Raw genomic sequence first — 26,480 nt, 5'->3', positions numbered from 1 at the left:
GCATTATGTGAAAGAGGAATCAATCAACAACACGCAGAGAAAACCAATTTCAGGTATCATCTAGAATTAGGTAAAGATGAGACAAATCCCAGACATCTTACCTTCAAGGCATTATTGATGCCCTCAATAATATGGTCAAATATGGTTGTCCTCTCTGATTCAAAGGCGTGCCAGTGAAGAAGACATTTATAGATGACACAAGCAGCCACAGGTTTATTATCTTGGAATCCCATATTTTCTTTGATGCATTTAGAGAGGAATTCATAATTTTCCTGCAAAACAAGACAGCAGTTTAAAGCACTAACATGATTAGAAGAATAAGTTCTGCTTTACCACATTGGTCATGAAATGTTCAATCGTGGAAAACAAATAATTTAATCATGACTAACATCAACCTGGTGCTTTTCAACAGTTTGTTTTGACCAACGTGATTCTGATAGTCCCTGAGTAATTGGGATATGTTTTGTTGGTGTGGGTGTCTCCTGTTCAAATCAACCCTTAAGCATAAACACATGTACCTATATCAGAAAGCTTCAAATTGAAAACGCAGCTACAGTAGAACTTACATAGATGGGTTTCTTTTCCTGATATGGAAGACTCAATGCACTTGAGTACATCTGGGGAAACAACAAAATGGTGAAAACATCTCAATACAAAGCATGTAAAATCTACAAGACAGTAAATAAAAGCAGCATGAAGGGGAAAAACAGCTGAAAAAGGATATGGTCGCAACAATACAATTTTACACAAAAACAATAATTTAGTGCAAACTTTCAAAATATTGTTGGGTATACAGTGCAAACAATAGTAGTAGATCTGAAACAAAAGTTCCATAGTTCTGTTTCCTTGCACAACACAACTTGACTTATGATTTTTCCAAATACAATGTTAAAACATTTTTAAAAAATGCATAAAAAGCTGAGTGACTATACTTACATCAGAAAATGATTTCACAAAACCTGGTCGATTTCTCTTCGGGGACATGTTCAGTGCTTTTTGCCGCAACACAAGATTTTCATTCTCCAAATTTGACACCTTGTCCTCCATACTACAGCAGAGAAATTCATTGCATTTGTCAGCACTAATTAAAACAATATAGAGTACATGATACCAAACAGAAAGAAGCCTGAATTAAGTGGGTGAGGGAGTAAAAAAACCCATACAGCAGCCGACAAGGTACCACCACTACCCACCAAACGAGAAATGGGAAGCTTAAATAAAAGACTAGAAGAAAAATCGATTTAACATACGAATGTATTGTCATTCAGAGGCGGCTAGGCATCATTACCAAAATTCCAAAGATACTAAACAAACTCAATCATATGGTGCTAGGAACTGACATAATTACAGCACTAATAATGGCAGAAAAACATAAGAAAAATGGTGATTATATTGATATATGAGAATTACAGTAATTCGAATGATAATTCCACTTTTGAGAGGTGGATTCTCTCCTAATATGAGCTTTCAAGAGGCTCACTCTCTCCCAATTACAAACCACTCAATATTCAGCATGTCCTTATTCTTCCTAATGAGGCCTATTTAGCTTATTCCCCAAGTTACTACTAAAAGATTATGACTAATATGCCTCTCCCCTAAATATCGATTCCATGCATATGGTCTTTCTTCAATCTCGTCAACTAAAAAAAATTGATGTGCAAATAAATAAGCATCCAGATCTTTAAATAATCAATAGCAAATAACATAAAAAATATAAAATGCTAACAACATGATTTAGTGTGCCAGATAATTTTCATATTGTTCCCGAAACTATTTCATCAACAAAACATAAATACTACCTCTGTTTTATAATTTTCGTAACATGTTCCCTTTTTGCCAGTTTCATAATGTTATTTAACAGAAGAGGGGGGGGGGGGGTGACATTTGATGTTGAGACTAAGAAACAAATAATCTGATTTAATGGCTTTCTGCCTACAGTTTTAATGTATGGTATAATATAATTGAAAATAGCAAGAAGGGTTAAAAACTCAACTGAATTTGTAAACGATATGCTATGCAACCAAGATATGTAAATGCATCTCAATAGTATACTTTCAAATAGCAAAGTCACGATATGGACCTTCGCAAGTTTTGTTGCAGTTGTTCACACTTTTGTTCAACATCACGCAACTTTTGCATGGTATGACTATTCTCTTTCTGAGCACTAGCCAGCTGAGTCTCCAATAATAAATTCTTCTTTTCCAAATTTTCTAAAGAGCTCTGCAAAAGGTTTACATCATAATTTTAACCACAGGTACTTGAAACTAAGATGATATAATTAAAAATTAATAAAAGACAATGAAAGGCAAACATGTAATGTTTAGAATTACGGAGGTATGTCTGTGTAAAAAAAGGTAAAACACACAACTATGAAGTTTTTGTAACACAAGTTCCAAAAGAAATAAACATGAAATATTTTAAGAAAGTAATGAAAATGAACAAAAAAAAAAAAAAACCATCTGCAATGTCTCTGGTCTACTCACTTCTTCCACCATCCAGGAACCTACTGTTTTACTCACCTCTTGCTCACAAAAATAAAATGGGACTCTTATCACATTATACATATTAGAGAAAATTATACTCTTGGTTTTTTTAGCTCCTATCATATTAGGAATGTTAAATATTATTTTTAGATATTACCAGAAAGTTTGAAACAATAGTTTGGGTATATTAAGGAATACTTGATTATTTCTCAATTCATGATATATACGAGTACTCTGCTTTGGGATGTTTTACAATACATGCATCATTTCTATAATGAAAAATCTTTTAGGTGAACTTGCTTTACTACAGTACTACCCATTATTAGAGAGGTCTTGAGGTGTGCCTGGTGGTATTAAGAAAAAAGAAAAAAAAATTTTAAAAAAAAATCAATTTTAAGCCGCAACTATTGTGTAGAGCTAGTTTAAACAGATGACCAAGACGTTGGAGTGGCATTTATGGGCCCCGTCCTCCACAGCTGTGTACTACTATACCCCCACATAATGGTTGAAAGTGCTTTGCTCTTTTTTAAAAATGCAAAAAGTGCTAGATAAACAATAGGCAATTCAATGAACATTTGCATCCAAGATAGCTTTATTTACATCAGCCAAAATGATTTTGTCTTTTTTGACATTTCACTATCATAGTCCTGTATTATTCATCAGATATATGCAACAAAGATACTGACCCGCAAAATTGCATTTTCCTTCTTGAAATCTTCCATGTCCTGAAGTTGCTTTTGCAGCTCATATTTTTCTTTCATTGAAAATTCCAAGTCACTCTGACGCTGCGCATTTTTACTACCCTGTTTAACGGTCTGTGACTTAGCTTCCTCTAACTCAAGATTTAAAGCTTCTATAACCCTCTGCTGTTTTGTTATTTCAGCCACCTTTGCCTCTTCCACTGAGACCTGTATTTTGGGAATTTGATTTGGTTACAAATGGCCATTATGAACAAACATTCCTCTGACACACACGGTTACAAATGAGCAATATATACAAACTACAAATAATCAAATATTCCTCCAACATTGACGCTATTTACTGTCAACAGACACGATTGATTAAAAAGGATATAACAAACACTTTGGTATGTAATAGCCACCTAAGAACTCTGCAAATTCAACACCAATGCTATGAAATAGTTTCCTAGATATTGCTACAGATACCTTTAATTAAAAAGCACTTAAATATATAAACAAATAAAAACAGGTGTGTGATCCTCAGATTCTGAGAAGCAAAAATAGGCACCAAAAAGAGAAAAACAGAAAAAGCCAACGAAACTAGGCACAAATCAAGCCACACAATGAAACCCTCACCACGTCCCCATTGGCCCATTAATGAAATTAATTTTCAAGAATCATACTCAACTGTATGAATTTGAAGGTGCCAGTGTTTGATAAGAAGAGAAGCAGTAAATAGTTGAGAATGCAATACCCGTAGTCTCTTCTCCAAATGCAACCTCAGGGTAAGATCTTCAAGTTGCTTTTCAAGTTTAGTCTTTGCCTTGCGCAAGGCACCAGCTTCATTGGCCTCCTGAAAAATTAACAATTAGACATAACTTGTTTTATACAGGTAAAGTGGATATCTAAATGCTAATCAAAGAAATTATTCCTCACCTGCAATTAAAATTGACCAATATTTACATCATTTACACCCTCTATCCCACAATATCTTACCCTTTTGACTTTTTGTACTAATTAACTACGAAATTTGACAATATTCCTTTCTTAAATTATTTATAAAAAAAACTGTTACTAAAAAGATATTGTCAAATTAATCAACGTCTCCTTTGCCCCTTCCCCCACCAACCCAACTTTCCAAATTATTTTCTTAAGATAAGAAAACGTAGTTAGACAGGGAAAAGAAAAAAAGAAAGTGAGACACAAGAAAATGAAACCAGAAGTACACCAAACTAAAGCAATACGACATATATGATCTCCAATCAAGCATTAAAGCTACATCCAAAAGAGCCACCCCAACAGGGCCGACACTGTAAGCCTATCAATGAAGACACTTAACCCCAGCAGATTTTACTGTTTCACAAAATAAAACGTACCCTACAACTTCCAATCCTCCAATACTGCATCCAACAATAACAAAAAAAGACGCTGTACCACAGTACAACAATGTGGTTTCCCATATCTCCATTAGCTAAAATAGAAAAGAATTACAGTATTAAATTTCTTTGCTAACAGGAAGTTAGCAACCATGTGAGGCTTGGACCCAATTCAATACCCACTTTGAAACAATAGTCTTTCTAATTAAGGTGGCCATAAAAGAATGCTGCGAGTTAGGAATATTATAGGTATCTCTAACAAGACAACTGAAAAAGAAGCTCGACGAATACTAACTTGACAAAGCAACAAAACAAAAGATTAAACTACGTCAAACAAGTTTATACTCTGTCCCTACTCCCACACAAGATGGTTTCCTTTATATTTAAAAGAATCAAGGCAATTGTCCCACTCCCCACCAAGCAATAATAAGAGTACAATGAACAGTAGACAACCTATTACAGTGAGGGAGAAATACTTTGAAGTTGCTACTTCACCAAAGAATCCACTAATAGAGCAATGTGCTCTCAGTTACAATACTTATAAAAATTTCTTCCCAGGGCACTATAGGGAGAAAGAGTCCAGCTACCGCATCTCATTCATTTATTTATGACTGTACCAACTACTGATCATCCTAAAAGCCATTTCCTTCTTGAGAGGAACATCACAACCATACCAATACCCATTCTTCCTCAGAATCATCTCTCCTTTTCACCAAGGTCAATTCTACTCAGAAAATTCTCCCCTAATTCATGTAGGTAGAGATCATACAATCCACCTTAGAATTTTTAATTATACACATTTACATAACCTGAATTCTAAACACTTATAGAATAGAAATTCCCATAGAGCTTTAAAGACCCTAAGGGTTTCAACCATCAACAGAAAACCAGCCCCCTCATATCACTCAACTTCAAACTTTAGTATGAAAATGAAAAAATAAATAATCTTCCCCAATTATGCTGAGAATCCTTCACCCACTAATGCACCATCATCAGTACACCTAGTTCATACATGACCAAGGTAAAAAGGAAAAAGTAACCACATGAGATCAAAACCAAATAAATAAAATAAAGGCACTGTCCAATACACCTTTCTGGCTGTTAATGAATATGAGGTTATTTTTATGCAAAAATCTAGTAACGTTGATTGGGTTGCAGTGCAGAAGACACGGAAGAGAAAATGAACGATAAAATGCTAAATGTCAAACAACACTTGAAAAACAGTTAGACATACTTGCTTGAGCCTTCTAAGCATATGCCTTGCCATTTTACACCTCCAAAGACTCTGTACTACAACAATTGATTTCTGATGTTGACAGAAAGCTGATCGGACCTTGAACATTCTCCATCGCGCCTAAAGAACAGATATATAGACACACACAAGAATGCTGTTTCAGTAACACAACCGAATATACAGATAAAACAGAAATTAAATCCATAACAAATTCGAAAAATGAAGCTTTTACACTGCTCATTCAACTTTAAGTATCACCTCTTTTGCCAAGGTAAAATAACATAAATCCCCCAACTCCAGAACATATTAAGCATTGACCACATGTTCCATACAAGTTCAGAAGAATACTATTCCCTCTGTTCCACAACGTTCACTATGCCAGCTATTTTAAACCATATCTACCGCGAAGCCCGTTATACATTCACAATGCAAATAAATTACCAATTTGTCACTAAAAAGCACCAATGAAATATAACAAGTCAATTATGTAGCTACCAGATCCGTAATTAATTTACATAATGTAAACAATAAGACAATATGAAATGGAGGGAATAATATTAAAGAGTTACTATGACTACAATAAATCCAATGTATGACAAACCCATTACAGGCAATTCGCACAAAAATCTGCCAGCAATGCCTTTTAGATAGCATAGCATGTTGTTGATTAAAACATCGATAATCAGAATAACTTTACCCACAAGGTGAGGCCATAACAGAAAGACAAATCTACCACTCGATGGATCATCAAGGGGCCATTCATATGGAGTGAAGGAAAAGGTAAGAATTGAAGAAGATATCAAATATGGATCATCTAAGGGGCCATTCATTTGGAGTTGGGAAGTAAAAATGACAATTACTTCCATTCTCTATGTTTACATGTTTAGTTTGTAGTTGGTAGATTAACAAAACCTCATGATCCTCGAATCACCTAAGCTTTCCCAACTCAGACAACCTCAAAACTCATCTATCACAGTGCTCCTCCACAATAGCCTTTCTTCTTTCATCATCGTCGCCATTAATCACAAGGACTCCGGAATCTATGTCATTCAGGTGCTGTCTATAAAAGGGCCAAATCTAGGCTTATGGTGCTCAGTAATCCAACCACCCAAAAACAACATCTAGGTCAACCAACACTAGAGGAGACAGAAACTTCTGCGGGTGATTGTTGTTTCAGGTATCCTTTTTTCTCGTTATTTGACAATTGGTATCAATGCTTCATCATAAGCATCATATGCCTATTCCCGAACTCACAGAAATTTACCAAATCCGTACCTTGCGTAGAAGCTAAGTAGTCCCTACATAGTTTGTATACTTGACATAGCATTCATTAATCATGCAACTTAGCGCAGTAACAATAATAATTTCACAAATATGAATAATCACAGGAAATGCATGGATAAGCAGATATGTGAACACGGACCAGTTAGGTAGCAATTTTAATTAAGGCCTTATTTTGTGCAGGAGCAAGGGAATTCGAGTTCTGTATATAAACAGACATTAACAAAGAAAATTGGTTACACTAGGCAGACGAGTTAAGTAAGACTTTGTTTAAGATTTAAGATAGTAGCGTATTAGCATATACTGCTCTGAATTATTGATCTAATACCCCCAAAAAAAAATTGGCGAAGAAGGGGATCTAGCAAACAAACGCAAATTATTAAACATCTCTTACAGGCATATAATTAGAACAAATAGAGTTCTTGATGCAGAGAGAACAACAATTTATAACAGACAGACCATGATTTGAAAGATGCTGACCTGAATGAGTATTGCAGCTCTATGTTCCTTCCCTAACAAAAATCTTTGTCGAGCTGAGAGCCCACGTATGCAAGATTGAAGCACAATAGCCGAGCTGTACAGCTGTAAGTAGGCGATTCTTGATAGCCATCCGCGCACATATTTCTGCAAATAGATAGCAGCAAGTGTCTCCCGTTTTTCAGCATACATCCTTCTCACAAGACAGCCTACAGATACATCAAAAGGTGAGTACAAAAGCCAAGTGAGACGTTCATCAAAAGAGCATTACATATAATCCCCAATTAAGCTTGAGTTGAATAACGAAGGGTAATGTACAAATTAGTTAAATATTAAAAACAGATGAATAGATGACCGTATGCCACAGTGAAACAATAAAGCACATGATTGATACAAAGCATTAAACAGAGATTACATTTTAAAGCTAAGAAACCTGAGACAGTTCGGTGCACACTAATATGATTTCAAAGGCTTTCAATACTTCAGAGTAAACATTAATTTAATCATAACACAATTAAAATTATTTCAATATTTCAGGAGTCAACATTAATTTAGTCATAATCATATAAGGTGTATTGTAAGAGGCACAGAATGTTAAAATTATTCATTTCCATAAACCAACCAACAACAATCATTTAAGGCCAGAACTTTGATCGTCAAAAGTAATGTGGACAATTGTATTTAAAGCATCATGCTAACGGAGCACAAGTAAAGATATTATATAACCTCTGCAATATGCTTGGACAGATAATGCGGCAGCTCGAGTGGAAATGAAATCTTTGTGTGCTATGTACGTTTTAAAACGACCCTGTACAAGCCTGGCAGCAGAATCTAAGACCTCAGTCCTTCGAGCATCTAGTACTCCAATCTGACCTGCTCGGAGAAAAACTTTTGACTTCCCCAGCTGTCAAGAAAACAGAGAGAGATCATGAGGTAAATACAGAAAACCATGCATCCTAAGCAAACAGAAAAGAAAATAAATCATTTAACGAAACCTGTGAGAACAAGAGAGAAAAAGGGTAAAGAAATAGAGATCAATGATGTTTCATAATACTTTTAACAGAACCAAAAATACCGAAGTTTTTAAGTCTGATATTCAGAAAAGTAGAAGATATTCAGTTCCAAAATTTAAAATTGATTTTCCATAAATATCAATAATTATAAACAAAATAATTGAAAACGTATACTACCTCCGTTTTTTACCAACTCACTTTCGTGGAAGTCAGCCTTTTCTACTCATTTCTCCTTTATCCCATTTTTGGCAACTCCTATCCCCTTTACATCTTACCCCATAAAATTTACACCTTTCCACACTTTCTTTGCTACTTTATCTACCTCTTTCTAATGTCCACCCGCCTTTTTACCCCATCTCTCTTTATCAAAAAATTTCTTACACTCACCTTATTCAACATTTTCTTACTCTACATATGAAGTTGCAATATGTGCCAACCATTCTTATAACGTGATATAGTTATAAAAAATGTAAACTTAAGGAAAAGAGCACGGCAAAATTATGAATTCTTGTTTTGTAAGAGCATTTAACAGTTTTTGACAAACACAAGTCCAATGCACCAACATGATACGATGGCAAAATATCCTGCAAATGCATTAAAATATATGCTAGAACATATTACAAAGCTAGATGCTGATTAAACAGCATACAATTCACCTGAAAGTATAAAATATAACACAAATAAACAAACTTTGAATGTTATTGGATATGTAATATGTGAAATGAATTGCCAAGTTACATATCTATAACTATAAACACACAACTTACTTGGAAATTTTCAAGCTTCAATTTCTGAAGGATTTTTAGGGATATGGTCTTTTCATCATAGCTGCAGCACATTAAAGGAGATACATCAACAGAGTAACAGCATAAATTTCATCTCTGAATTGCGAATACCAGGTATTATAAAATAATATGGGAAAAGTGAAACAAAATAGAACACTTACTACATATTCAAAAACCAAGTTACAATAATTTTTTAATGATATCTAAGAACCATCATACTTAATTATTTCTAGTTTCTCATTCTACATGTTTATAGTAGTGTTTAAGAAAAACAGCAGCAGTTCAGAACCCCTATCAGCAGAGCCAAAGCACACCATAACCATTAATATTATAATCGTAAACAAAGCCCTTAGAGCAGCTATGTTTAAGAATTTATTACACTTCCTCCATTTCAATCAAATCACACCACATTACTTCTTTGGAAACTTCATTAATTAATAGTTGCACCATTACTTACTAGTATAATTTTAATGATAAGAATCATGAGACCAAAGTGCACTTCCTAGTTTAATTACCTAACCTTCCACTCCCCTCTTTGCATTTTCACCCTCTTCACCTCTCCATTCCCCTTTCCCATGGCTGCCACCAACATCATCACCAGCCCCCCTCACCCCAGTCCCCAGCTACACCACCACCAACCCCCTTTCACCTCAGAAAGCATCGCCACCACCTCCAGCACTGTTAAAAAAGCTGCCACTACCGCCAACCCCCTTCACGCCAAAAGCAATGTCACTACTTCCAACCACCACCTTCAGCCCCGCCATCGCGCCCCCTGGTCACACTAAAAGCAACGTCAGTAGCACCAACTCCCCTTCACCTCAAAGCACCAACAAGCCGCCGCCATGAACTTCAAACTTCATCAATTCCTTCATAATTCAACTCCTTTGATTTCGAATTCCGCATATTCAATCCGTTTCAACACCAGATCGGAGCCATTCGATTAGGGGGAAGAACTTGTCAAAAAGATTTAAGGACAAGAAATCGTCTCAGTTGCTACATGTAAAAGCCCACCTTTTAACCCTAAAAATAAAGGTCACAGCAGCAGTTTAAAGGTAATAGTGGCTGGATTGAGTAGATGAGTGTAGTAGAGCAGATTGTGGTGGAATTGTAATGGCGGTTAGATTTTGTATAAGATGGTGGTGGATCATAATTTACGAAGGGCTGGCAGCCTCTTTTGTGGTGAGTTGGTTGGTCAAGGATGGAGTTGTCATCTAACATTCCCAGTCCTCCTTGTACAATGTGCCATTTTAAAAAGATGCAATTATTTCGTGACAGAGGAAGTATATCCCAATGTAGAAAAACAAATTAGTCAATGACACAAATTGACTCGTGTTTTTGTCATAAATTCCATGTCGAATATACCATTTTAAGATATGTATTAGTCCCTAGGTTAATCAGCATCTGCCTACTTGACAAGCTAAATAATGATCCATATATAGTATAATGTGCCCCTTAATACGCCTCGTTTGGTTGACATGAAAATTAAATTCCTCTAGGATGTAATTCATGGGAAATAATTCCTAGAAATTTCCTTAAACTGTTTGGTTTTGACAATGGAAAGTTGAAATTCCCATGAATTTTGATTGACCAAGTGGGACCTCGGTTACGTCTTATATTTTGTGGAAAGTGGAAATTCCCATAAATTCTCCCTTCCTCCCAGTATTTTTGCTTTTTTGTGTAAACCAAACAACTATACAAATTACCAATTCCCATGATTCTCCACTTACCCCCATTTTATTTTGTCAACCAAACAAGTCCTTAAAGTACCTTATTGATTGAGAATTACCATGGAGTAATATTCCCCCTTTGGCCGAGTTATGAAGCGGTTGGTTACAAACATGACTGGAAGGTTTCAATGCTTTCGATTATTATTATTCCACAAACGAAAAAAAAGTTGTCACATAAAAGGGGAAAGTATGTTTGGCAAAACCATTCATTCACAACATAGAAGCAAGTCCTAATATGACAAAAAACGAAACTGAGGAAGTATACTTAGCATAATCAATACCCTCCATTTCTTTTTGACCATTCTACTTGGAATCTTTATAGATTATCATGCAAATGGAATCTAATACTTTCAACAGATATACAATGAAAATCGTAATCATGTGAGATCTTGTTTGATTCATCTCGATGTGGTTGCAAAATATAAACTTCCTTTTATGATTATAATACATAATTGAAGATACTTGTTCCTTTTTTTTAGTGTTACCCGTAACAAATGAGGCGGTTTTTTTAAGTGTTACACTTTCATTTTAGGCAAACTACTAAATTTTAGTATTCTACATCTCTCCTCTCATGATCCCCACCCAAACCCACGGGTATATACGTAGCATGTATACTTGGAAAGAAAAATAATAGGAGATGTGGAAGTTATAAAAAAAAATAAAAAAATGGAGAAGTGGAAGTTATTTAATTGGAGGTTATAGCAAAAAAAAATAAATAAATAAATAAATAAATTAAAATGCAAGAGATTTGAGAATTGGGCTTTTGGAGGACTGTAGTTAAATGACTCTGCAATTATATAAAAGATTTCTTTCCCTCGCACATCCCTTACTTTACAATAAATATTAACTCCACTATTTTTTCTTATGAATTTTTAATTCGCCGACTGCCATACATACATCTTATTATATTAAAGTCAATTAAATTACCTAAATTATGTGCCGGTTAAAGTGTAATACTTACAAAAAACCGAGGGAGTAATTACATTTGAATTTGTGTATTGAAAATTGTGCAAAAACAGAAATAACACAATAAAAAAGAAACATAAGGAATACCATTTATCTCTAAACAGATTGTGTAATCATACATTATTTTAAATAAAAGCTAAACTATAATCAATGAGAAAAATAAAACATAATATTATCTTTGTATTTTTTTTATTTTATTTTTTTGGTTTTAATCACTTCTACCTAATTCAAATTTTAGCAAAGCCCCTATACTATCTAACACCAGTTACCCCCACAATATTTACGCCTTTCCAATCAATCTCTCTTGCTTTATCTGCCTTTTTATTAAACTCACCGACCTTTATACTCCATCTCTCTTACTTTATCCACCTCTTTCAGAATTTTAAGAATTTTCTGAACCTATGTATATACAGCAATCGAGTAGAACAAAAATATTGGAGGTAGTATAGCACAGATCAATTTATTTCACTTAAACTTAACTGCAAAAGAATGTAGAATAATATAAGACAAGAATATAAATTACAAGGTAGAAAATATATATATCAAAGAGCAAGATGCTAGCATTATTAGTACAAGTACATAAAATTTTAGTTAAGGGTATAAAACTTTAAGGTTTCAGTACTCAAAACGGTTATATGACATAAAACAACAATACTTAAAAACTACAGAAAAATGCGCATAAGATATAAAGACTTTCAAGAAAGAAAATCATCAATAGACAGAAAAAAATGCCAAATTAGAGAATCAGAGGCAAAAAGCTTTATTAGCTCACCTTACAAAAATATACATACAAAAATAAATGAAAAGGTAATGAGACAATACTTATCAAGTGAAGAAACAGCTGATTTCATAATCTTGCTACTAGCCTACTAGGATTATGAAAAAATATGGAAAGCATGGCTTCATCACATTCAGTTTGAGAAAGAAATAGAATGGAAACAAAATAAAGTGATAGACAAACCTTCCATCCATAACTTCTGGCACTAGAAGACCAAAGCGATCAACAAACTCAGCATAAGTCCTTCGAGTTGGATAACCAGCAAGACTTATCCGCACTGCTTCCAAGACACCCTGCATATAATTAATGCATTAAGCCACTTCAAACATGATATACAAGCGGAATGTGAAGTTAGACCTAATATGGACCCTAAGGGGTTCCACAGTTTTTGAGGCAACACTAAGCTTTCTCTAATTTAAAACATAGATGTCAAAACGTAACTGACCACTAAGCTTTCCCAAATTGAAAACATAGACATCAAAAAGTAAGTGACAGGAATATAAACCAGGGAAAAAAGAAAGGAAAAAAAAAAAAAAGCTGTCACCATTCTAGGACATCGAGGAGCCTGATTTGCTTGATGTGACAGCCATATGTGAATACAGAGTTAAAGCCAAACAAGGTAAAAACAGGTATTTTGCAGTTAAATATCGAATGCAATGAAAAAATAACTACAAGCAATGTAAGCATGCTACTTTTTTCGACTATTGTAACATTTGGTGAAATATGATTTGCAACATAAATTTTGAAACAGAATAAACAAAGATATTCCATTATAAGCTCCTACGACAGCTCTTTCCCATCCAAACGAAATTCTGACAGCAACAATTCCTCCTCACTCATAAAAGGAGGGGGTGTTCTACCATAATCTGAGTTCTGTCACGATGCAAATAAATTCACTTTAAGCAGTAGTTCGATATCACTAGCAACATCCCCTACGACAATTTCAGGAGCTTTTCTTTGACTATCTTACAGTTAGATTAGCATATTCAATTTAGCTAATCCCACTCTTTAAATATGCTTTAAGAGAGAGGTTCCCAGTGAATTTAAAGGCTTTTCTTACGCTTTAAAGCTCTTAAAGCTATTAAAGAAACAGTGAGACAGCATAAGCATATCAATTGGATACGGAGTTCGTGATCATTTAAAACAAAGCAAAAAGACTAGGCGACAACGAAAATCTACTCCCTCTGTCCCATATTTGACTTCTACACCAGCTTTTACAGAGCTTCAAAAGATAAATTGTGGTTAGCATACTTATCGTTATTATAATAGAGTACTAGCTATGATAGTTAAAGAAAAGTATTTTATATCGTAGGAATAGCATGTGGACCACTTTTGAAAATAGATAGTGTGTTTCACAAGGAAGGAGGGTATCAAAATATATTGGTGTGCCAATGTCAATTAAAAAAAAACACAGTTATAATATTAGTGGGCCAAAAAGAGATGTAGAAAATAAGTAGGGATGTGCGTGTTAGAGAAAGGGTAGCGTTCATATTGGGACAGAGGAAGTAATAAACAAAGAGTGAAAAAATATGGAGCAGTTGTCTTAACTCCCCAAAAGTCAAGGCAGACCAAAATATTTGTAAAAGCTAAAAACTTTGTAGAATGTATTTCCTATAATAAAAATAAAAATAAAAAAATAATAAATAAATAAAATAAAAATAATAATAATAATAAATAAATAAATATTTTTTTTTTAACAAAAAAAAAAGGTTTATTGGAGTATAACAGCAAGAGTTTTTATTTCTCATTTATACACAATAGGTATGCATTGCATCGAAAATATCATTCAAAGCTGTAAGTTGCTTCTTGAGACTCACCCCACAGCGCAATTGGTGTAATATACTCCGATTCTCAAATATACTGGGTCGATTTAACGAGTTTGGCTTGATACAACGAACATAGTGAGGTTCCGTACAGTTTAGAGTCTCCATCAGCGCTTGAAGTTGTTGCTACACAGAAAAGAGAAATAAGACATGATTGCCAAAAAAAAATGATTTGGATGGTCATAGAGGTAAATCATGCAAATGTGTCAATCATAAAAGAAAATGTCATATACCTCTTATCTATAATCAGAGGCAATCAGATAAAAAGCTCAATTTAATTACATATTAATTAATTGCATTAGAAGACAACATTCCTGCACCAACCAAGGTTGCAAATTTCAGTCAGACAAAGTTACTTTTTTTATATACATGATTTAGAAACCTCTTCCTTCACCCTCTGGATCCATCAGAAATACTCTTAAAAGATAATTCCCCGTCCTGAACCTAAAATTCAGTTTATTGATTTCCCGGACATTTTAAATTATAAATCAACCACCACATCTAAAGTTTGTTTTCATTTATGCAACAGGTAATTTAGAAAATCATATAGATTGCAACCAATAAAAATTGTTTAGTCTGATTGATTCAATACCAGCTCAATAAATGATCATTAAGCCTTCCAGCAATTATAGATGAAGTATTTCTTTGAAAAAAAATTCTTGTAGACAACATGGACATAATTATCAAATTCACACTCAACATTAGAGAAGTGATCTAATACGTCATACCTTAAATCTCGAGGATACAGAAGAAAACTTGTATGATGAACGTGTTGTCTCCTCGGATATAGAAGGAAAAAGACCGGCAATCAATTGACACTTTGAGGAGGATAAAACATGACAGTGCTCCACAACCACATAGTCACGGTTTTTGTCAATAAATTTTTCAGTTTGATACGTAACCTACAAAGAGCCAGATATTTGGGAAATATATATATATTAAATTACTGCAACGCTTATAAGAACAAGACTGAAAAGATTAAAACAAACTTGAGAACAAAAAATTAATAAGCAATAGAATCACGGCCAGACCTTGCCAGCATAATGAGAGACGGTAAAATCCGTACGTGAGAACTTTGCCTTCTCCAACCTTGGGTGTGACTGGAAATTTTGGAATAGCTTGGTAGTAAATGTATCATGTGTTGATTTAGGAAACATGCTGCAAATTGAGAACCAGGAAAATGACCAAAATAACCAAAAGAAAAAAAAAAAAAAAAAAAAAAAGAGCAAAACTCCTTCAAGAAATGTATAACCATAAGCAAGCAGGAAACAAAATTGTACCAAGCTTCATCCAGAAGAGCAATTATCCCAATTGGTTTCTGCAAATTAGATACATAAAATTCATAAGCAAATGAAGCAACACTATATGCACTACGCAGATCAGTACTACGTAGAAAATTATTAATCACCAAAAATGGTACACAAAACCTTCAGCGTCAAGCCTGGTCAAAGCATAGGCCCTAATATTATATCACCAAAAATGGTACACAAAACCTTCAGCGTCAAGCCTGGTCAAAGCATAGGCCCTAATATTATAAGTTTATAACTAGTCTAAAAGCTTACAAAGTGATGTTTCAAATTACATATCAGGTTATAGATAAGCTCATAACATCAGAGTATGAATTACATAACTTTATGAGGAAATTACGTAAAGGATAAATGGGACAACAAAAGAATATGGAACAATGTAATGGCCAAAAAACCCACACCTTCCTAAAAAAGAAAAATTTATTAAAAACATGCAAACGAAAGGAGAAAAAAGCATGGGAAGATAAACCTTCTCAATTAAGTCAAGAACATCCTGATTATCAACAAACTCAATGTAGCTCCAATTAATCTCTTCTCTATTATACTCTTCCTGCTCCATCTTAAATACGTGCTGGAAAAGAGAAAAGCAGTTACAAAATTTAATGGAAAGAAGTATATCATTAACAGATGGGCCATAGAGAATTCAAGTTAACATCACTACATACCTCATTAAAATGTTGTTGGAGCTTTTCGTTTGCAAAATTAATACAGAACTGCTCAAAACTGCAGAATTAAAGCATTGGTGATCTAAGATTGTGCAAAAGCAGATTAAGCCACACAAACTTGAAAAAGGAAATGAAAATCTAAGTCTTTTTAACACAGCACAAAACCAAGGACAAATTTGAAAAAAAAAATATATGAAAAGCATATAATCGGAATGCAGAATTGCAGACACTCACAAAATACAAACACAGCACAAAATTCTAATTGAAAAACAAAAACAAGATTGTACAATAAAATTTCTAGCATATCAAAACCAAAATATTCAAGGTTGTTTAAGAGAATAAAAGTCCAATAAAACGAGTCACAAGCTTGAAAGTAGAGGATGTCTCTCATTTTCTGTACCTAGCTCCCAGCTTTGTCATTCATGGGGTTGGGGGGAAGGGTGGCAGTCCTAATTTCAGCCCTGAGAAAACGACACGCTTACAATCTCATCCTATAAAGGCCTTAAAACATGTTAAAATGTAAACTAGTTACTGGAGGTGCAAATTTTCATTTTTGGGAATTATATCATAAATACGAAGTAATCAATAAGATTATGTGTTCCCTACATTCTGCAAAAATGGTAAATCGTACCTTTATTTTCTTTACAAAATCAATGCATGATTGATTGATATATTCATTATTGCTCTTCTTTTCACTTCCTATAACCACATAATAAAGTGTAGCTCATACAACAGTATGGAGTATTATATATAATTAGCCTTGTTTTTTCCAAAATTTATGAGCTTTTAAAGTCCAAGTGCTACAATTTAAGGTTTTAAATGGAGGTAGTATGTCGTAAAATTGAAGGTGCATGTACATGGGTATTTGTGGATCAAAATAGAAACTGCCTTCATCTAAAATACACAACAGAAGATTACTTCCCTGTCAATCATACATGCTTATGGGCAATAACACAAAAACTAAAAAGTATGACAGCACATCTAGGAAAAAGACCATAATAATCTCGGCTATATCAGTTGCAAAATATTAAAACAAAATCAGCTACCTGTTATGCTTAAAACATTCAAAGCCATAAATATCCAAGAGTCCAATTTGTATACGAGAACTCGAATCTTGCCCAATAGAACTATTCATCTTCTCAACAAGCCTGAACAAGTCCCACAAAACATAAGTTTCAATCTCCATTTCCCCAATCACATCTTTCCACTACTTCAAAATGGAAAGCATACCAATCAAACAAACGAGAGTAAACAGTCTTAGCCAATGCATCACGACTAGCCAAAGCAGCGTTACAATCCAAGGCTTTGATAATGGTTCCCTCACGAGTTTGAATCGATCGTGTACAAAGTGATGACAGCAAAAGATTAACATCACACCTGTAAGAGCCATAGCTATTCATTACAATCAACTGAAAAACTAAACATTGCACTGCAATCAAAACAAGACAGGAAACCTATTTCTTAAGATGAGTACATAAAGTTTATCTTTTTTAACTAAAGGTTTTTTTTTTTACAGCAGGCTTAACTTTTAAAAACTAACAGCAGGTGCAATAATAAATTTTTTTAACAGAATCTCAGTTTTCAGGTTCATCTTGTTTGCACAAAAGGTTCATATTTTTTGTTACTTGATATTTTAGCTATAAAAGATTCTAACATCTTTTTTATTTAGGCTGTACTTGGAGGAAAGTGTTTTCCACTCTTTTCCAACTTTCCTTTTTTGGTTTTAACCGGATGAAAAAAGGAAACCAATTAGGAGGAATGCCACTTTTTTGTCAAGATTGCTGCTTCTTGCTTACCAACTCAACTAGATGGAGTTGAGATGGCTGTAGTCGAAAATTTTCTGTACAACCAAACAAAGGAAAAACAATCTTCAATTCCATAATCTTTTAGAATACGTTTTTCATTGAAAATTGTTTTCAGTTGCAAATATCTTCTGTCCAGACAAACAGAGTCATAAAGACCGACTCCATTCTTTTAAACTAAAGGCCAATTATCAGGTCACCTTTTTAAACTAAAGGACCAATTTTCTGCTCAATCATGTTTCCAGACAGATCAGGATTTAAAATTAGCCAAGTTCAGTTCACTATAGGAACTTTTAAAAGCTGAATGTTCATGTACAAATAATAGAGCTTATACTTGTTTTAAGAGATGTACTCACACATAGCTCGGCAAAAAGAACTTACTGAAAGAGGTCAGCAGCCATCTGAAGATGGAAGCTAGATGTCTGGTCCTTTATTATTGAAGAGTCGTGCTCTTTTCCAGGAGAAAATTCTACATTACCCAAATGCAGAATAGCAGCCAATGCACGAAATATTGCTTCCTGTACAAATAACAGTTTATCAAGCAAACTGAAGAGCAAATAATGCAAAGATTGCAAACTAAACAAAACCATCATAACCTGTTCATCCTCGCTTATGCCAACAATGGTCATTGCCCTTCGAGTTTTCATGTATTCATCTCTATTGCTAACCCCCTCTAGCTCATATATTTTACTTTGATTTAAATAGTGAAATTGCCTTGGATCTTCCAGCTTGTACTTCTCAGAATCCTGCTTACAGGTCCACATTAAATGCTTCAACTAAAGATGGAAAAAAAAATTAACCCACATAGAAATGACTTGAGGCACATAAAAATGCAATGTCATAGTGATATTAAGGGAATCAAATGTCTTCCTCAATCCTTAACGAACAATTACTTTCAATCAATATATGTGAGCTAAAATAAAAGACAGCATACATAGGTCGTATCACTTAAATGATCACTCATTTGCACACAGATAACAAGGCTAATTGGTGAACAACAGACCAACCACAAGCAACCCACACCAAGAGAATGATCTAAAAGGCTTGTGAATTTGCAGGATTCTAGTTCTACCAACCAAAGATAGCAAACTCGAGAAAGTATGTCATGCAGCATCCCACTACACTTGGCACTAACACGTTAAACAGCTACCAAAGTATGGAGAAGCTATGAGCACTAGCTCCATAAGGTTTTAACTTGGTCATAGAAGGAAATAAGCTCCATCCTGCCATCTTGACAAATATAGGCAGGTTTTATTTTATTCCCGGTCATACTGACTCAATTTTTTGCTTCTCTGAAGCTCTTTGCTTCAGGATTTTTCTGGAATGTTCTTTATACAGTATGCAGTGCAATTACTATCCAACTTTTTTCCTTTTTTTTGAGTCAGATTTCATGCCAAGCACTCCAGTCCCTAAATTTGTTGTCCATTCAGCAAGTAATTAACAAATTTAACAGTAGAGAAAGAGCAACAGGAGTAGATGAAAGCAGAGTAGTAATGAAATCAACAATCTGTCACAGAGAAGATAACTGCAACATTTTTCACCCCCACTCAGATGAATAGAGCAATAAATATAGACTTGTTGATCCAACAATAATATACATGCTACATTAAGATAACAGGATATTGGCACTTAAAATCTTGAACATACCATTTTAGAAAATCTTCTATTTCATATACAATTCTTTCTCCTTCACGCAAGTACAACAAATTGGTATCACAAACAATGGAGTGTAATGCTTTATCACCACTTCCACTTCACTACTCCTATAAGTATTCCAATAAACCAAGTACCAATTCACTAGCAATGACAAATGAACAGAGCAACTAGACCCTCTAACATAAAGCTCATGGAATCATCATCTCTGTACAGAAAATTGTAGATGTTAGCTACTTTCTCAACTGTGACACCATGACCTCTTCTCTACCCAACACACCCAAGAGATGAAGAATAGCTACCTAAATAACCTTCCTCCTTGCAAAATCAGCAGTTCCAAGGAAGAATTGAAGGAAGAGGTATCAAGGCCTTGAACTAGCAACTTTTTTCCCCAATAAAAAGCCAAGTCTTGATCAGAACAAAGCATTATAACAGAAGGGGAAAAAAAATCCAATATTATTCTAAGCATGGGACAAACAACATTCAGATGAGAAATGATATGGCAACCATTTGTATCAAACAATTCAAACAAGGGAAGGAGGCAATAAGTTAATAAGTAAAAAAGATAACCGGAAGAAGAGAGGGAAGTAGAAAAGATGGAAAGCTCACAGAACTACAAGTATATTACAAACAAATAAATAAGAATATTAATCGTACAAAATCTAGCTATTTTTGCCATCCTAAAGCACCATTTATGTTTATTTACTTTTTCTTCTTTTTATTGGCATAGGAAGGGTTCTCTAGCAACAATAGATGATTGAACACAAGGCACGTGACAAACATAATCACAACTCAGAAGATAATAGATCACAGCGTGACAAACAGAACCAAAACTCAGAAAGTCAGAGGTAGTACATCACAGCATGACAAACCTACTAGACTCAAGAAAACTTCAGCAATTGCTAATAGACCTTCACAGTCATCAATGTCAATGAAAAGTCTCAAAATTACCTCTCTAGATGCGCAAAGTTGGTAAAAGCAGTGATAATTCCTTTCAGGATCTGTAATTTGAACAACACGAGAACGCTCTAAAAGATAGGTTCTAATTGCAGCACCAGATATTCTACCATTATCGTCAAATTGTATCTCAACAAATTTGCCAAAACGACTGCAAAAACCAATGGAGAAGAATAACCAACTTCCAGTAAAATAAAGGAAAACAAGATAATAAACTGGAAATAGAAACACATTTAGAGGAAAAAAAAAACATCCACACACACACACACCAAAAAATCAATATTAACTATTGAACATAACCGAATTTTTTTGCTTTCTATGCAAAATCAATATCAAATATTGAACACCAACCAACTATCAAAAATTGCAATAAATATCTCTGCAGCAAAGGGATAGGATCCATTCATGCACATATATATAGCCAAACCCATTTAGCCTACTTCCTTCAACAATTTACACCAACTGTCGAATTAGTAGAGGGTTGAAAATTGAAAGAACGGTAACAAGAACAACTAACAAGTATATGTGGAAAGTTGCATACAATGTCCTAGAGGACAGAGATTCACGACCAGGATCATCCACATAAGAGATTAAATACTCCCTCTGTCCCTAACTTTTTGCCGCATTTGATTTTTTGCAGTCCCCAAGATATGCCTTGAAACATAAATATCTCCGGTTTTATACGCGCAAAAATTGTAAAAATTTGATATTCTTAAAGAGGACGTTGTAACGGATCTAACAAGACCCCACTTGACTATATTTCTTATAGATTAGCGAATGAGTATTTGTGGTCAAAGTTTTCAAACTTTTTGAAGCCAAAAAAACACAAAAGGGGCAAAACAATAGGGACGGAAGGAATACTCATTATCACTAACTAAATTTGCAACTCCCTATCATTACCCCTTCTATCCCTATTTTTTGGCCCCATTGCAAATTATTGGGTCAAACTTTAAATACTTTGACCGTAAATTCTCATTATTCTATACGAGATAATATAGTCAAGTGGGGTCTTGTTGAATTTGTCTCATTGTATATTTTATTAAAATCAAGTTTTTATAATTTTTAAGCATATAGAAATGGAGTTATAAACGTTATAAAACGCGTCTTGGAGACCGTGTAAAGCCAAATGGGGCAAAAAAAATAGGGACAGAGGGAGTAGGTTATAAAGGTGCTCACATAAGTACCATAATATCCTTTCTAAAAATATATAATTAATGATAGCAAGGAAAGATTCCAACTTTTAACTATTCACCTTAGCATGAAAAAATTAGGGAAAATAAGTTCCAACTCAAATAAACACTGTTTAATACAAAAAAGTCCAAAAGGGCAGATAAATTCTAAAAACTTCAAATAAGTTCCGTTAAAGTTAAAGAGGTGCAATGCATGGATATAGAGATAATTGGTACAGGAACTAAGTTGAATTCACATTAAAAAAAACCAAAAGACTGTAGGAAAACCACATATACGACACAAAATATAGTAGAAATATACAACAAAAAAAGTTACCAAAGCACAACGTGCACACAGACCTTGAGTTATCATTTCTCACAGTCCTTGCATTACCAAATGCCTCCAAGAGTGGATTTGACTAAACACACACACCCAAAAAACACATAAGTTAGCAATTTAAACATATTAAGTGACACATGCAATACATCAAGCAAACCTCCAGCTATCAGAGGAATAAAGCACTTGAAAAGCTGACTTAATGGCTAGAAGTGCGTGGGAGTTGCCACAAGAGCTCCTACAAGTCCCAGTATCTCAACTACTTTACACGAATGCAAAAGGAATACAAAAGAGCATCATTAAATTCATATTTTCAGAGTCCTCCCTAAGTGAAACAGAGGATCAAATAAACATAAATTTACTGCCAAGAGGGTTGAGTGCTTTTATTTACTTTCAAAACAGAAATCATACAGAAAATATTAACAATTAACACCCTAAAAGATGGAAATTCATAACATTAAAAGAAGACTAGTTGAAGACATACTTCTAGAACTTGCTGCTCAACTGATCTTTCACCATTAGAAGCACGGCCACCCATATAAGCAAGATACTGCATGATTAGTTTTGTCGTCTCTGTTTTCCCAGCTCCGCTTTCTCCACTGACCAATATAGACTGGCTCCTATGCTCATTAATCATTGCTCTGCATCATGAAGGCCATTCCAAAATCCAAGTACATCATTCTCTGAAGTAATTTACAAGTTAATCTGTCTATGAGGGCCAATCCAAGCGCCAATCATCTCATTCTCATAGGTAAAATTCCACAAATGAGCATGTCTAATATCTATGTTTTATTAGAGGATACCTATATGCTGCATCAGCCACTGCAAAGACATGGGGATCCAGCTCACCAAACGGTGCTCCCTTATATTGTTCCATCATGTGCACATTATAAAGATGTGGAAGTTTAGTGAAAGGATTCACGGCAATCAAAATGCTTCCGGTGTAAGTCTGAGACAAACAAAAAAGAAAATGTAAACAACAGGACAAAATTGCATGTGAGGTTATCCCAAAAACACTGAATTTATCCATAAACCCATACCCCCCCCCCCAAAAAAAAAAAAAAAAAAAATACATGTCTCTTTATCCTCGATAATAAAGAAGTCAACCATAGATTATAGTGATATACATAAATCTACTTTTATACGACAATAAGAACAGAACATTTCAGATATTAAGTATAGTTGGGGACAAATTTAATATATTAAAAATTAAAAAATAAATAAATAAATAAAACAAATATAAAGATATATAAATATGAGGTCTGAAGGATTTGATATAGAGGATGCGCTAAGTCAAGAATGTCACTAAAGGTCTTAATTTCTATATTCAAGCAACCAGCTAAGAAGCAAAGTAAAATAGACCCACAAGCAATCCGTCGAATTATTTATGCTGTGGTCACCATGTTGTGACATTTCAGATTTCAAAACAGCTAAAATATCCTTCTAAATGTCCACTGATTTTATCATTCCAAATCCAGCCTCCTCAAACCTCCCATCACAATCAAATTATTAATATTATGCTACATACTTCAAGAACACAGATAAGGTTTGTAACTATGGCAAAAGAATTTACAATCTTATATGATCTCCAAATGGCCCTTATTCAATGAGTTGCCCCATTGAATATATCATTATTTTAGTCACATTTCATGAAAAGAAATACGAGTGAAAGTAAGCAAATAAAACAATTTAATACAATCTGATGACATAATAATTAATGCCTCCTTAATTACAAGAAATCTTTTAAAGGACAAAGAGTATATAATAGGAACTACCAGAGTATGTCATTCAGATAATATTTATTTCAAATACCATTACCGAAGTATAAGAAAAGACCAATAAATGCAATTAACTTACATATATGGTGTCTAATGCATATCTTCTCTCTAGATTATATAGAACTCCAGGCTCATTCAAGTACGTCAATTTGGTCATGTCATCGACTCCACCAAGATCGGCATCTGGATCTCTTAAAAGTAACTTTTCTGGAGAAGATAGAACCTGACAAACAAAACCAAACTCGCTAAAACTTGGAGGGAAACTACAGATAAATGCCCACGGTAGAATTGTAAAAACAAATAGATCAAGACTTGTAATTAAAGACAGACAGTAAATTGTTAGTCTACTTATTTAATTTCAAAATCTCAGTTAGCAATTAGGAATCTTTCTAATTTAAGGCACTAGGGATTTTTCTTATTGATAATATAAATTTGTCAATTTGTCTTTGCCATTGAATGATAGAACCGCTTACATAAAGGGAGGGTCTACAAACAATTCAAAAAATTTACTTCATATAATATATGCAACTTAAGTTCCACATCAAACAAGGGCATTCCAGGAAAACTGCATGAGCATGGGACCGAAGTATAATTAGACACACCACTTACTTAACTTCGAAAATTTGGGTAGAAAACAAACCATATCATTCCTCTTCAACTATATTACCAGATGACAGCCAAAGTAGACTGCCACGTAACTTTCCACCATTCAAGATTTCTAGAACTGACATTAAGGCTATAAGTAATCCAAAGATACCAGGACAAACGCACTCCATTGGTACCATGAGTTCATAGACAACTTACAATACGACGACAAATGGCTGACTATCTCATTGTTAAGAAGACATGTGATGCACTTCAATTGCATTATATCCCTACTGGCTTAGTACTAATACTGAAATGGCAATTTAACTACCATGTTGGTTCATCTCGACTGCATCAATGACTTACGTAGCTATAGGAACCTCACAGCCCTACTAATAAGCACTGCTTAAGTAACTCTTGTAAATCTAAATTCTTTGTACGTAACCACAAGAGCGCCCTCGCTTCATACAACACATGCAGGTAACACCATCAATAAATCAAATCCAAACCTTATATCGTACTTTTTTAGCTTAGCATTCACACCAATACAAAATATTAAGGCCACACCACTCATTTGATTGGTCGATAAAATAAGTTAACGAGAGCCAATCAAAAGGAGTGACATACTGCATACGTGCATCAAAGAACAGAAGATTAGTTTCCAATCACACGATATTCTTTCCCGCACAACTTTAAATCACCGCATTATCCCACATTAACTAGTCCGAGGTATAAAGTCTAAAACTGATTCCAATAATACAAAGTTTGTTGCTTATTGTGCTTTAACAGCAATGTCCGTTGTACTTTTTATTGATTGCACTCGACATGTAGTCCACTAAATTCATCATAATCAATATTCTTCGAATTCAATAACGACTAAACCACGAACCACTAACTATATCTCACCAAATGCGTCACAATTCGCAAAATTAACCACTTCAACTTAAAATCGCCAACCACCAGAAGTCAATTTCAGCTCTCCAACTAATTTTTACTTTTGACATAATCATTGATCACACGATTCACATATCAAAACATAATTATATCAACTTTTTATACATAAATCAACTTTAACTATTTAAGAAAATCAGAATAATTCCAAGCAGAATAAAACAAAGACAAAAAGCAATTCACCTTCTTTCCAGAAGAAGTAAGAACTTGAACATCCTTTCCAATAAAATCAATGACTTCAGCTGGAATCCAAGCCAATTCCTTATCTTCAACCCAGACATTTGCACCTTTTCGAATACTACTCATTTTTTATCCTTCAAATTTCAGCAAAATACTTCACAATTTCCTCCACAATTTCCTCAAAACATCAAAAACCCTAGAATTCGACAGTTTTCCAGTAGAATTGCAAGTTAAATTGGGGGAAATTGGAAGTTGAATAAACCCTAGAGGAGAGAGAATGGGGGTTAAATTAGGGGCAAAGTTGTGTGAAGTTCCCGCCCTCAAAAACAAAACAAATGGGCAAAGACATACGAAACGGAAGACGAAGAGAGAGAAAAATTAAAATAAAAAATGAAAATAGAGAAATGTTCGTGTGAGACACGTCAACATTTTTGAAATTTGATTGAAATATTCTGCAAATCCTGCTGCCCGTT

At 34.3% G+C, this 26,480-nt stretch overlaps 1 protein-coding gene across 2 annotated transcripts in view; it reads right to left on the bottom strand.

Moving 5' to 3' along the window:
- The window catches only part of LOC110710304 (myosin-15-like), a 31,360-nt gene extending 4,880 nt beyond the window's left edge, over nucleotides 1–26,480 (bottom strand). For both annotated transcript variants that reach the window (XM_021888585.1, XM_021888586.1), the window contains exons 1-28: nucleotides 26,011–26,480; nucleotides 24,371–24,514; nucleotides 23,317–23,462; nucleotides 22,998–23,154; nucleotides 22,537–22,595; nucleotides 21,002–21,158; nucleotides 18,994–19,143; nucleotides 18,779–18,915; nucleotides 17,826–17,972; nucleotides 17,642–17,743; nucleotides 16,596–16,653; nucleotides 16,400–16,501; nucleotides 15,904–15,941; nucleotides 15,655–15,781; nucleotides 15,352–15,525; nucleotides 14,618–14,749; nucleotides 12,984–13,093; nucleotides 9,312–9,372; nucleotides 8,258–8,435; nucleotides 7,535–7,740; nucleotides 5,774–5,893; nucleotides 3,918–4,016; nucleotides 3,170–3,391; nucleotides 2,081–2,220; nucleotides 937–1,048; nucleotides 567–617; nucleotides 396–482; nucleotides 102–272 (exon numbers count right to left, since the gene is read on the bottom strand). In XM_021888585.1, coding sequence (XP_021744277.1) covers nucleotides 102–272; nucleotides 396–482; nucleotides 567–617; nucleotides 937–1,048; nucleotides 2,081–2,220; nucleotides 3,170–3,391; nucleotides 3,918–4,016; nucleotides 5,774–5,893; nucleotides 7,535–7,740; nucleotides 8,258–8,435; nucleotides 9,312–9,372; nucleotides 12,984–13,093; nucleotides 14,618–14,749; nucleotides 15,352–15,525; nucleotides 15,655–15,781; nucleotides 15,904–15,941; nucleotides 16,400–16,501; nucleotides 16,596–16,653; nucleotides 17,642–17,743; nucleotides 17,826–17,972; nucleotides 18,779–18,915; nucleotides 18,994–19,143; nucleotides 21,002–21,158; nucleotides 22,537–22,595; nucleotides 22,998–23,154; nucleotides 23,317–23,462; nucleotides 24,371–24,514; nucleotides 26,011–26,133 — 3,510 coding nt within the window. In that variant the 5' untranslated portion in view covers nucleotides 26,134–26,480. The remainder of the gene's footprint in view (nucleotides 1–101; nucleotides 273–395; nucleotides 483–566; nucleotides 618–936; nucleotides 1,049–2,080; nucleotides 2,221–3,169; nucleotides 3,392–3,917; nucleotides 4,017–5,773; nucleotides 5,894–7,534; nucleotides 7,741–8,257; nucleotides 8,436–9,311; nucleotides 9,373–12,983; nucleotides 13,094–14,617; nucleotides 14,750–15,351; nucleotides 15,526–15,654; nucleotides 15,782–15,903; nucleotides 15,942–16,399; nucleotides 16,502–16,595; nucleotides 16,654–17,641; nucleotides 17,744–17,825; nucleotides 17,973–18,778; nucleotides 18,916–18,993; nucleotides 19,144–21,001; nucleotides 21,159–22,536; nucleotides 22,596–22,997; nucleotides 23,155–23,316; nucleotides 23,463–24,370; nucleotides 24,515–26,010) is intronic.

The sequence above is a fragment of the Chenopodium quinoa genome, unplaced genomic scaffold, assembly GCF_001683475.1.
Source record: "Chenopodium quinoa cultivar QQ74 unplaced genomic scaffold, ASM168347v1, whole genome shotgun sequence".
Classification (NCBI taxonomy): domain Eukaryota; kingdom Viridiplantae; phylum Streptophyta; class Magnoliopsida; order Caryophyllales; family Amaranthaceae; genus Chenopodium; species Chenopodium quinoa.
The sequence above is the reverse complement of the archived record's forward strand: the minus strand, read 5'-3'. Positions and strand labels throughout refer to the sequence as shown.